At 36.3% G+C, this 13,392-nt stretch overlaps 1 protein-coding gene across 1 annotated transcript in view; it reads left to right on the plus strand.

Moving 5' to 3' along the window:
- The window catches only part of CFAP47 (cilia and flagella associated protein 47), a gene marked incomplete at both ends in the record, with an annotated part of 261,624 nt that extends 248,853 nt beyond the window's left edge, over positions 1–12,771 (plus strand). The window contains 2 exons of the mRNA XM_084200984.1: positions 3,021–3,189; positions 12,550–12,771. Coding sequence (XP_084057110.1) covers positions 3,021–3,189; positions 12,550–12,771 — 391 coding nt within the window. The remainder of the gene's footprint in view (positions 1–3,020; positions 3,190–12,549) is intronic.
- Positions 12,772–13,392: the final 621 nt, after the last annotated feature.

Consider the following 13,392-nt stretch of genomic DNA (forward strand, 5'->3'; position numbering starts at 1 on the left):
AATCAAAAAGGAGGAATTAAATTTTAATAAGTTAAAAAAAACCATAATTATTAATTTTTAATTATACACTAAATATATAGACACAGAAAATGTTAACGTCTGAAATTCAGGTGTTATTCTTGGAATTTCCATCTCCAGATTTCTCTTTAGTATAAAAGATAAGAAAGTTAAAGCAATTTACTTGTGTTTGTGAGGTACCCAGCATGCCAGTTCATATCCCTAATATGAACAGCAGTGAAAGCACTGCTTGTTTTGTCTCAGGGGGCATTTTTAGATTTATTTTTAAAACAATGCAAGATTTATCAGTGAAAGGTTTCTATTTGTGATTATGTGTAATTTTTTAATTGCTGGGTTTTGTACTGTCTTCATCACAATCCCTGCTGGCTTATCATATTATGGCCATACATTTAATTTGTCAGGATTTCTATTTTCCTTACTTGGACATAGTTTCTACTATGAGAAGCATTTTGCATCCAGTCAACACCCTGACTCTTTTGTTTAAAACTGACAGGTTTTGGGAACAGGGATGTTTTAGCTGTGATTATATGTGTTCATGCAAGTTCATATGGCTTTATGTATATTACTCAAAAATTATAGCTGCCTCTAGTACCTTGTGTAATGCTGTCAAGGAGCGTGCAGATTTTATTTAAAGCTTTTTTAATTTTTTTCTTTCCATTTTTAAAATCTGACAAGGGTGATGTAATAACATTATTTTTCTCTGACTTGGTAAATACCTTGTTCATAATTATAGGTGAGTTTTTTGACAGTTTCACTTTAAACTGTCTGATCCCCTTGTCTGGACAAAATCTGTGGCTTTTTCTCCTGTGTTTTCTGACTGTTTTGATGTCTCTGAAAAATTCTGAAGCAAGCTACTGTTGCATATCTCCCTGCTAAGAGGCAATTTCTGCAGGAATGAAATCTGTATTTTCCTGTCTGCTGTGTTAGCAACCTGTCCCCTGCCTCATCTCCCCTAGCATTTCATCATCACATCTGTGGTCCAAGTCATGCTCTTGGATGTCTTACAAAGACACCAAGCACTTACTAGTTCTCATCCCTGATTATTCACTGGAAAACAGACTGAGCATAGGAGACACAGAGTGCTGCCTTGAAATGTTCCTGAAGCTAGTCAACAGAGCAGTGATGCTGGAAATGAAGACCGGTGTCCAGGTCTGTTTACAGCATGAGGGTTTGAATATTTATCTCAGGCATTTTTGATGAGTGCTCTTCTCAGCTGCTCAGTCAAGATCCATCACTTCTTTTTGATCACATTCCTGCTGTCTGTGTGTAGTAGGTGGGCTCTAGGCATTCACAGCTGAGCTGTTTTGGGAAACAAAGATGTGAAAATTCAGGGCTTATCTGGCGCATGGATGGGAGCTCAGGCCCAGCAGGATTAGTGCTGATGGCCCAGGGCTATAAACTCAGCGGCACAGCTTTAGGCATCACAAAAAGAGGTTGTTAGCATAAGTTTGATGTCAAGACTGGAGGACTGGAAATGTAGTTTCAGGCATTCAGGACTTTTGCCCACGGTGCTGTCAGCTAAAGAAAAAGCCAGGCTAAATCTGCTGATGCACCCAAGCCCAACAGCGCTGCTAAGTATCAGTTCATTTATTTGGAGGCAACAGAAGCTTTTTGGTTTCTGTTTTCTGCACTCTCACTGTTTGTTTCTATAAACTGGCAGTGTGACCTTTTTTTCACGAGAGCATTTTGAATATAGAACAACCTTTGGTGAGAACAGGTTCCAAGAGAGGGCTGTTTTTAAACAAAATGACATAGGCCCAGCGTGCCACCCACAGGATAGTGCTTGCCCAGGAAACGTGGAACATTTCCACAGAGATATGACTTGCCATAAAATATTAAATCTCATTCCTTTGTGGGTATTTTCTTTGAAAAGTGTTATTTCTGGTGTGACAGTCCATGAATAAACAGATTTGAACAGCTTTTCTTTGAGATGCTGTTAGCTTTCCATTCTTCAGGTTTTATCAATACAGGAAAATGTATTCCCTCTAAGTGTGCACGATACTTGCCCTGCTGTACATTGCCAGGGTGGTGTGGATTAATTTTTGACCATCCCATTGTATTTCTACTTTCAATTTCCTGTGTTCTCTTTCTCTTCAGAGTGATAGGGTTGTTCTCAGCAACACATATAAAGACTAAAAGGAGAATGCCTCACCAGAAAATACAAAAATACATTCTTTTCATGCTGAGAATGTTTATGGCAAGGAGTCCCTGAGGAATTGTGATGGACATGCTTTAATTTGGGATTGGCCTAGGATTGTTTTATGGTGCTCAGCTACTGTCTTCACCAGGACTAGGGGTTTTCTTTGGATCCAACAGCACAGCTGTGAACCAAGGCATTAGACAAAATCTGCAGTACCTGTGACAGAATTCTTTGAGATAAGAGATACACAGTATTATCAATACAGGAACCTAATTATGTTACTGCAAAATCTTAAAATGTTCATTTTATGGGATATGAAAAAAATGAAAACAGTGAAAATTACTATTTTTCATATCTTCATTTCAAGTCCTTAAGAACTCTCTCCTAGTCTAGTAACACTCTGCCAGAATGCAAATTCAGTTCTAGTCATAAACCTTAATAAAATGGGTAGCTTGTCAGTTTTATTTCATTAGAGATTGGAAAAGGGAGTACTTTTAATAGGAAAAATGGATTTTCACTCTGATATGGAATTTACTTCTATCACTAGTATGAGATCTTTTCAAGTCAAATTATTCTTTTTTTTTTCTAGTGGCAAATGCTATCATTATTCCATAGTTAATATAGTATTTATATTAGCATGTAAATGTGTTTGAAATTGAATGCCAGTATGCAGGTCCCTGTGTATAAATAATGAAGTGCTATGAAATAATTAATCTGTAAGTAAGAATGCTGTTAATATTCCATATTCATTCCATGCCATGTTTCCTGAGTCATGCCACATGGTGGCCTAAGTGTTAGATTGCAGATAAATTCTGTGAAGATTCTGTAAAAAGGCACAACAGTCTCCTGTGCTTTTCTGCAGGTCCCCAGAGCCATTCACTGCACACTTCCTGGCAGGCAGTGATCCTGATTTCCTTGTGATGCCACAAGCTGGAGAGCTTCTCCCAGCAGGCACTGTGGGAACCCACATAACAGTGGGATACAAGCCAAGGATGTATGGCAAGAAGCACACAGCAACGCTGGTCATCGAGGTAAGCCTTCCCCAGGGCAATCACAAATCCTCCTTCAGGAGTGCCAGCAGGAAGAGAAATCCTGCACCAAGGAGCAGCACTGGAGCACACCCAGTGCATGTGCTGGGAGGGTTTTGCTGCTCCTCAAAATGGACAAGAATAAAAACTAAACTTGGAGAATTGACTGATGACAAGCTGGAAAAACATACTGTATTTTACACTGTATTTTACATTTGATTATAATTTCTACATTATCCTTTTGCCATCAGCACCTGAGGCAGATGCTTCATCTTGATACATTTGCCCCAAATCCATAGACAGCATAACTTTCACAGAGAATCAATATAATACTGTTAGGAGCTGGTGGAGAATATAAAAGTAATTGCATATGTGAAGCCTAGGTTATTGATTTTAATTGTATTATACATCTTATATGATCAAAGGCTCCAAGAAGTCAGGTGCCAAACTGTGGAGAGAATTTCAGAGCACAAAGCCAGGAATAACTCTTCTGAAGCAAGATGCAAAATAAACAAAAATTATTTGCAACCAAATAGCCTGTGTAAGTGTGAAGGTCAGGAAACATTTGAAGACATGTATTCCTTCAACAGTTAAAATGCTCTCAGAAACCAATTTTCAAGTTTTAAGTTATTCTTTAGAAGGAATCTGTTGAAAACACACAGCAGGGGCAAAACCCCACATTCTCTATAAATCATGGTTCATACTTTCACTCTATTCACTGCATGCTGGTAGTGTTTTCAGACTACTATATTAGAAGAGAAACAGCAATATTGATTTCAGAAATAAGATGGTCAGAACAAAGTTGATAAAAAGATGCATGGCAAATCACTATAGTGTTTTATCTCTGAAAGTTACAACTTGTATAACAGTGAATAAGAAATTCAAATCCTGGAAAAAACAAGGTCCTTCAACACCTCCTACTTGTTTTCTTTTACTGTATTAGATGTCTGGTTAATACAATCTCTTTACATAAACAGCAATGATGCTTATCACTCTTCTGTTTGAAAAATAAGATAGCTTACTGAATATATTCTGCGCTATTTTTTGTTTATAAAGCAGTGTATGACACAGCTACCAAGCTCAGAAACTTTAAGTTTTGGAACTGGACTGCTGTTTTTAGGCATGGCACATACAAATGCAGTACCTGTGCTTGTCCTTGGCTTAGCTTTCATCATTAACAAGGATATTTTTACCATAAATCTGTCTGGAATGGGACAAACACAATGATCAAAGGCTATTATTAGCTCTTGAAGAGCTCAGGCAGTAATTCAGAATTTCCTTTTAGGAATTTATCAGTATAGATAGCCTGTGTCTAATTGGATTTTTAAGCTACATGCACTCACACCTCAGTCTGTGGTTATGATCTAGGCAGACAGCTCTTCACATCTCCACCTTTAGTACTGTGTGTGGCTGCAGTAAGTCAGTCATTCATACATATTACATATATATCTATATCTATATCTATATATATATATGTATCTCAGATCACATCTTGTTGTATCTATTCCTGGATATTTAAAAATGCATCAAGGATTCTTGATTCTCACAAGTGCATTCTGGATAGATGTAACTCCATCACAGTCTGTTAGAGCTGTTTCTAACATCCTCACTCAAGTTGCAGAATTAAATGGTTTCAGTAATGTTTTGATGAGGCTTGTGTTCTCTTTGCTCTTTTTGGTAGCCCTTTTCTGTACTCCAGACTTCCCCCTTTGTGCTCCACACAAGCTTTAATTCCTGCGGTTCTGGTGGAAGGCAGAGCATCTGTGGCTGTGTGTGATTCAGCTGCTGTGCTCTCAGCACTGACCTGATGTAAGATTTGATGAGATGTTGAGAATACCTGGTACTCATTTCTGCCTTTTGTGTTTGTTGAAATCATTTCCATTAGTAAACTGAGGGAGACAGACTTGGTAAGATACATTAAATAAAAGCTGTATTAAATCATTCTTATTTGGGGAATAACAGTGGAGGTGGTGAAATGCAATTAGTGTTTGACCTAACACTGAAGAGCCTTTCTTGCATGTATCCTCTCTAGCCAATATATTGGCTGAGGCTTTGGGCTATTTTTAGAAATGTTGAAGAAGCTTCTTTTCTTTTGCAGTGCCTCTCTTCTGCTGCTGCTGTAATAAAGGATTACAGTGCTCTTGCTTTAAAATGTCTTTTGCATTTCCAAGGGTAAACTGCTAACACTAACATATTTTTATTATTAAATTCTTTGAACAGTGAGTATTAGATTTGTAATTTTTGTGTGTTTAAATGAACAGTGATAAGCTGTAAAATAGCAGAGATAGCAGTGTAAGTTCTTTTGTTTATGTTCATCATTACAATTGTGTTGTAAAGGAAAATGGGAGGTTGGGATTATGGAGGAAGATCCTACAGCCATCTTTTTCTCATTTGTTTTTAAATTTCAAACCCAAATATTGTATATACAATTTTTTTATTATCCTGCTGAGAGCCCAATGCTGAGAAACTAATTAGCATTAACATATATGTAACAGTCTGTCTCTACCAGAACTTAGTGTGTACATTTTACTAACTGAATGCATATATATATGTATAACTGAAATCATGTTGACTAGTTTAGATTTCTGCACACAAATCAAGTACTTCATGGGATATGGTATGAATTCTTTGAGCCTTAATATTCATGAATACTTACAGTAGATTTTATTAATGGCAGGAAACCTTAATCACTTTGCTGAAGTAGTTAAAGCTCTTTAACCATCATTAAAACTTCTGTTCTCAGTCAACTACATCTCAAAACAATTGAAGTTAGATAATTACTTAAATGGCTGCTAGGAATCTTAATTTTGCAGAAGTGACATAGAAAATTACTTTAAAATTTTATGTAGATCAAAGAATGAACTATTACAAAAAGGCAGTAAGGAAAATAATCATGCTCATTTCTTTGAAAAAGCTTGTAGCTTTGAATAAGGACATCACAACTTAATTGAGCCATAGGTAAGAAACAGTGAAACTGTGCCTGAAAAGCATTTTTAAATAGCTGTTTTTCCATAATCAAACTTCTAAATTTAGAATTGCCTTCATAAACAGTGCGGTTCTGAACGAAAAAAAAAATTATCCCTAGTGATAAATAAGTGAAGAGAGCACACTACTTAGATGAGCTGTAAAATGCTGTGAGGACAGAAGGGACTTCCTGAGCCCCAGTGACATCCCAGAGCTGTGGTGTGCCAGTCAGGCTGAACAGAAAACCAACAGAACTGAGGAATGTCAAGGTGCAGCTGGGGCAGGAATCCCAGCCAGGCACAAGGTGGAGCAGCCAGGAGGCTGGGAATCCTTTGGCAAAGGGAATTAATTTCCTTTCACTGTGCTCAATTCAGCTGGATACCAGAGCAATTGCTTTGTAATTCATGTGTGAGACTTCTGAGATATTCTAAAGCAGAAGGCACACACAATAAGTCTTAAATGATAAAATAGGTGTCAGAGTGAACCAGATTGCAGGTAACATTATCAAGCCCTCCAGAAGTCGGGCTTGTGCACCTTTATTACTGAATAATCACTAACTTAGCCTATGGAAGATAGCATATCAAAACCATTTGTCATGCTCTTCTGCAAATAAATGATGCAGTGTGTCAGCCACAGTACCCAGGTGTGGCTTCTCTAAACTTGTCTATGCAAACTTGCATATCTTAACAGCAAACAGTACTGCTACATATTCAGCAGCTTGCTGAAACTGCCTTGTTCCTGGTGGATTTCTTAATTACCATAGTTCAATGTTATTTTAAATTTTATCTCTCGAAAAGAATGAGCAAGGAAAAATGTAACTAACTTACTAGAATAATTGAAATAGTTTCCCATTAAATGAGATACATGTTGGTGCTGGCTTGAGTTGTAGGATTAGAAACAGAGTGCAGAATCAGTACTCAACATTTTTGATTCACAAGCATGAGGGAAGGTTACTTTGCTTATTGAGATTTATAGTTCTGATAATGGAAAAAGGTGATAATAATGTGGGAACCATTGCTGTAAAAGGGTATTGAGAACACTGTCAGTCCTGGAGGATTTTGATTATATAATGTCGAAGCAATGTTGTGAAACACCTAATATTTGAAGTGCAGAAACCAATTAAGTAAATTTTAATTATATCTGGAAGTATTCTTTAAGCTAAGAAAAGTTTTCTTATCTATCTTCTTCATTAGAAATTGGTCAGAGCCTGGATGGGCATTTTTCTGCTTGTGGGAGGTGGTTCTTATTGCTTTGGCTTTTTTCCCCCCTTTTTTCCTTCACTTATCAAGCCATCATTGTCTTGATGCAGGAGCTTTCTTGCCTTTGCTCTTCCCTTACACAGTTCACATAAAGGTTTGCTTTAATTTCATTCTGTATACACTGACGGTAATTGGTTTGTTTTGTTTTGGTTTGTTTTTTTTGTATAACAAAACCTTGCAGTAAAAATTAACAGCCAGGAAATATTTGATGCACTACCTGTAATTTCCTGTGGTTTTAACTTTTTAGGAAGTCTTGTGAATTGTATTTTGACTTTTCTGGGTTAACAGAAGCTAACTGGAATACAATATTCGTTGAAATTCCTGATCCTTGCTCCCAATCCACTTTCCTAACAGATTGCTTTGGCAATTATTTACCACGTACTTCAGTAGCACTTCCAGCCTACTGTGAACACCCCTGGATCATCTGGGTTTTGCACAGTGATCCTATGAATCATGAGGCATCAGTAAAAATGGGTTGCATACCAAACACATAGACTTTTATATAAATTATTTGGTGACTGTTACCAGTATTGGCTGCATAATTTGCTTCATGAACATTACTCAGTCAGCCATCAAGACGATTGAATGACTTACTTGAATAACTTACATTATGTAATAAGAAGTGGCAGTTTGTGTCTCATTTATAATTGTTAAAAACATTTTTCAGAGTGATTTAGCTCAGTTGATGGCCATTACTCCAGTCAGGTGAGCCAAATTGTTATTCTCTTCACATTTTGATTCAGGAATACTGAGGTTTTGAAAAAAGAAAGTCATTCATTTCAACAAGAGATCCTCAGATTGTCAAGGACATTCAGAATATGATCTGGTCTTTCTTCTTAAATTGTGTGTGAAATAGGCCTAGATATGCATCACAGGGAGCCTGGATTCTTAACTACCTATGTTTACATCAGATATATCATCTTAACAGAGATTCTCCTTTGTGATTCTGTTGTAGTCATAGTACAGATTGCAGCAGACTTGATACCTTCATCTTTAGACTTTGTTACTACCAGAGCTGGTATTGGAATTATTCCAAATTTGATACAATAAACTGCATTGCCTTAAAAATAGGAAGAAGTGTTCCTCTGATGTGGGAAATTTTGGCCTGCTTTTGAGGCAAGTAAATACTGCTTGTAAATCAAATATTCTACAATAATTCTATGGTCATATGTGAATGGCCTTTGAAAGTTCCTCTTCTTCCTCTCCACCATTTCAGGAAAGTCTGAAACTGTAATGATCTGTGGTTTCCTTTGCTGTGATGTGTCTAGCCTGGAAATCCAAAGCAGCAGCTTTGAGGCACTTGCATGAATTTTGAAGATGATAAGAGTTGTTATTGCTGCAGTTTTCATATTGGTTAGAATAATTACTGAAGTTAAGCTTTACAGACTCATCCCCAAAAAAATTATTTACAGCTTGAGCAACTGATATTGTGCCCTTGGTAATTAAGTATTGTAGTAAAATAGGCATTTGTGGTTGCCTAAGATTTACTGAAAATTACTTACATCTAGGTTGCCTTGAAAATTAATGATTTCTGGGTGGTGCTAATGCTAAACAAAGAACCCCAAGTTATGCTGACAATTACAGTAACTTTTCCATGTGTGTGACACTCGTTTCCCTTTAGCAGAAAATGCTGAGCTTACCTTACACAACAGTATTTTTTTTTTCATTTAATGTGTACATAAATGCACAATTTTTTCTTGATGATTGTTTCCAGTAGTCTTGGATGAAGGCACATGATTTACAATAGATGAACTACCATGACTCAAGATGAGATATTAGGGTGGAGTTGCAATGTTTCTTACTACAGAACACCTGACACAGCAACAGAATAGGCAGATTTTTTTAACAAGTCAAGCCATAACCCTTTTTTTTTCCACAGGACACACAATCCAGGACATTTCTGTGGCAAACAGGAAATTATCATATGGTTGTTACTACCCAGAAGAATATACCTATTGTTTGATGCTGATGATAAGTGAACTTGAGAGATGGAATAGCCCACCATTTTTGTTTAAATCACACTATTACTAATTCTATAGACATGCAAGTCACAATATGTATGGATTTAATGAAGAAAAAAAAATTTTTTAGTAACTTGCTACTAGGTTTAAATAATTGGCTGAAATGCCTTTAAGATCTTTTCTCTGACCTTGAAATAATCCATGAGACTTTGACGCAGTGAATATGACACTGAAGTTAAATTACCTTTAAACTAAATTGTTAATCTGCTTTATTAAAGAAAGATAAACTATTTAATTTTGTACTAAAGTTAATAAAAGAATGAGCTAATTTTGGAGAGGCACTTACTTCTCTTAAATGACAGCTTTATCTTTGGGCATAAGATACTGATGCTGGTTCATGTCACACCTGCTTTTGCTGGCTGTTACCTTTGCAAACAGTAAAGGTACTAGTTCATTTCACACTGTTACATAAGGTTGAGAATGAAGATGAGTTAATCTGCCTGTTTTACACAGAATATATTCAATTTAAATTTAAATTTTGCTTTTAGTAGGATAGTAATAAAATGTTTAAAAAACTAAGCATGCATGGTGAAATACCTACTGAATTCTCCTTTATTAATCTTACTGGAATAAGGCAAGTTATTCAGCAGACACCATGTAAAATCAGTACTGCCTATTTTCAAATAGAGGTTTCTTTAAAAATACACAGCCAAAACCCCTCAGTTATTATATCAACATTGGTGCAGAAAAGTATAATTCGTTAGCCAAAATGCTGGGTAAAACTACAATTAGAGATTCATATGATGATGGCATTTAGGAGCTGTAAGTATATGCAGTATATCTGTAAAATAATGTAAATGCTCTATAAGTGCTCAGCAGAGAACAAAGCCTGAGCCAGAGTTTATGGCTTAATGTTCTGAAACTTCTTTTTGTTGAATATCTGTATTATAAATTCAAAACTGCTTGCAATGATACTCCTTAAATATAAATTATCACTAAACAGGGTAGCAATTAGAATGGTAGGAAGAAGCATATGAAAAATAACAAACATAATAGATTCAAACTTTTTCAGTAGCAAGTATAAAACTGATGTAACAAAACTTAGTAAAGTCAAGAAACATGTTATCATGATTTTTTTCCTTCTTTTGTATGTTGCTCTAAATATGGGATGCCTCCACAGAAAGAAGGCTGGAGGTGGAGAAGGTTCCTTGCTCATCTCTGTGGTTTTTGTAGTGCTTTACCAAGACCATAATTAAGTGACAAAATGCAATGAATAACAAGGCAAATATACACACTGTTCTTTGGAGATGGTTAATAGCATTCATGGTGTGTGAAAATCGGTCACAGTTTCTGAGGGTATTGTGGCACCTCTCTACAGGCCAGATCTGCTGGGGTGCTGACATGCCCAGCTGAAGAGCAGGAAGAGAGGGCTCACAATGGAGTGAAAAAATTGGTCCCAAATCCAACCATGTGGGAAGCTGGACTGAGGGAAAGACTCCTGAGCTTTGAGGGTTGATTGCAGCCCTGGTTTCCAGAGCAATTTGAGAGCATTTCAGCCTTTCTGACTCTTTGTTTCCTTAGATGAAGAATGACATTGTTAGGTATAATGTTTCTATCTACAATGGATTGTTCTTAGGATTAAGTTTTAAATAGGTGATGAATTCCATGAAGTACATCTCCTCCTGTAATGATAAAACTGGAAGCAGCAGAGAAAGGTGACCCTATGAGCTGTGCCCCTGTAGTTCAGCACCACAGGAGAGCACCAAGAACCTGCTCTGGAACCACAGCCAGCCCAGCTGTGTGATTGCACTGCTGTGTCCTGGGGAAAGGCAGACCTTGGGGATTTGGAAATACCACTCATTCCCTGCTCTGAGACTGCAAAGTCAGAGAATCTGCTATGTTCTGTGGACTGTATTCTTGTAGAACACAGTATATGTAGAATCTATGTTCTGTGTTCTGTATAAAAGCCAAATTTCACTTGTATGAATGTATTTAATAGACTTATACATACCATATTTTTACTTAGTCTTCCTCTATTGGTTTTATCTCAGAAGGAGAAAAAGAAAGCCCCAAAAGTAAAACACAGGATTTTCAGTCACTAGGTGTGAGGGAATTGATGACAGTCTATGCCTAAAGTGGGCGTGGAGTGCTTTGTCCTTTTGCACAGTACAAAGCTGGGCATAGTGACAAATCATTTGAGATTTTGTAATATATTTTGGGTTTGTAATATTTCTGTTGTTGGTTTGTAGTTTTAGGGTATTTTTTTAATAAAAGTAGAATAGAAAACTAAAACCCAGGAATATACCTTTTTCCAGATGTAATGACAGAAAAATGCTAGAAACTTAGAATAAAGATCTGCTTTCAAAAATTAAAGTGATGTGTTATGAAAAAAAAAAGTATTGGAAGATCTGCAAAAATTACACAAGTTTTTAACAACCATAATTCTGTTTCAGGACAGAAATGAAGCATGGGAGGTAGACAGCAGTATACCCTAATGTTCATAGAAATAAAAGTCCTTAAGCATGGATAGATGGGATGTGTAGTAAGCATAAGGACCATATACTCAGGAAGAATCAAGTATTCAAACATTACAAGACATGACATGGAAACAGATGTTTCATTCCTAGAGACCAGTTTTAAACAGAGAGCAAATGATGAGTGTCATTTTCAATCCACATAAATATGCCTTGAACCAGAGATTCCAACATGAAGCTTCAATTCTCTTGTGCATACTCTGAATCCTTTTGTCTTAGTTTTGTTCATTGTTTTAATGTGAAAATCCCACCATTTGATATTACCATCGTTACAGATAGCAGAGCTGCAAGTGAATCCTGCTGTACAAACTTGAGGCATTTATGTTATAGTATGGAACAGTCACCTTTGAAAAACATACAAAGCTCTTTGATAAACATACAGACTTCTGGGATTTTTAAATAAAAAAGGAATTTTAGATCAGCCAGGGAAGGTAAATTTCTCATCTTTGTTATGCCTGGTCCTGAATAAAGCTGAATGTGATTTCAGTGCTCTGTTCCAGGAGTGCAACTCTCATTCTGTGTTATTCCATTGCATTTCATGGAAAAATAAAAATATCTTTTGAAATCAGTGTTGCATCTTAAATCACTGATGAATTTACAAGGTATTTGATCATTGATTATTTTTTTTCTGTTCATTATTTTCAGACACAGTCAATGCAGTGGACATATATAATCAATGGACTTCCTCCACAGACTGCACCACCTACAGTGGCAGCAAAAGTGGTTTGCAGCAGCAGCTACAGAGGATCATTCACAGTCCGACAGCGCAACTTTGTACGTGAAAATCTGAAACTTATAACCACTGGAGCATCCTCACCGATCAAAGGAGCACCTTTGGTCCTTAGGAATAGACAGAAAAAGTTATAATTTGATAATTTTTAGTGAGAGAACAAATAAATTCTGCAGATAAAAGGAACATATGGTTTGTTAAATTTTTTTTAAATAGATATAGTATGCATGGATTGTATGTTCTATATGGAAGATTCAGAGCACTGAAGCCCTAGTAATATTCCTGATTTTCTGTAAGGGATTTTGAATGCCTAACAATTTATTTATGTCATGCAGATGTCAGCAAGTTCAGAGAAAAAGCTTTAGGTTTAAAAAAATGATATCTGAAGATTGGGTAAGTCAAACTAATGCTTTGCTTTCTAAAGTATGTTGGTTTCATAAGACTGTAATAGGAATGTTCAATGAACATTCTGTGTGATGTTCAGCATGTTACACCCATGCAAAACCAGCAAGAAAAAACAATCCCTGTTCTCCTCCACAAGAAAATCCTTACCTTTTCTTGCTTTGGCAAATTTCATTCATTAGGACATCTTTGTTGCGTATAAAATCACATTCTTTTTTGTTCATCCCATAACATTTCAAATCTTTGTTAATTATACATAGCACAGAAGTGAAATAAAATGTCCTGCTGCAGTAATTTTATGTCAGGTATATTTTATAGAGTGCTTTAGAGTATTAACATGTAGAAAGCAGTGAGAA

This window comes from Fringilla coelebs (assembly GCF_963513975.1).
Source record: "Fringilla coelebs genome assembly, chromosome: 2".
In the NCBI taxonomy this organism is placed as follows: Eukaryota; Metazoa; Chordata; class Aves; order Passeriformes; family Fringillidae; genus Fringilla; species Fringilla coelebs.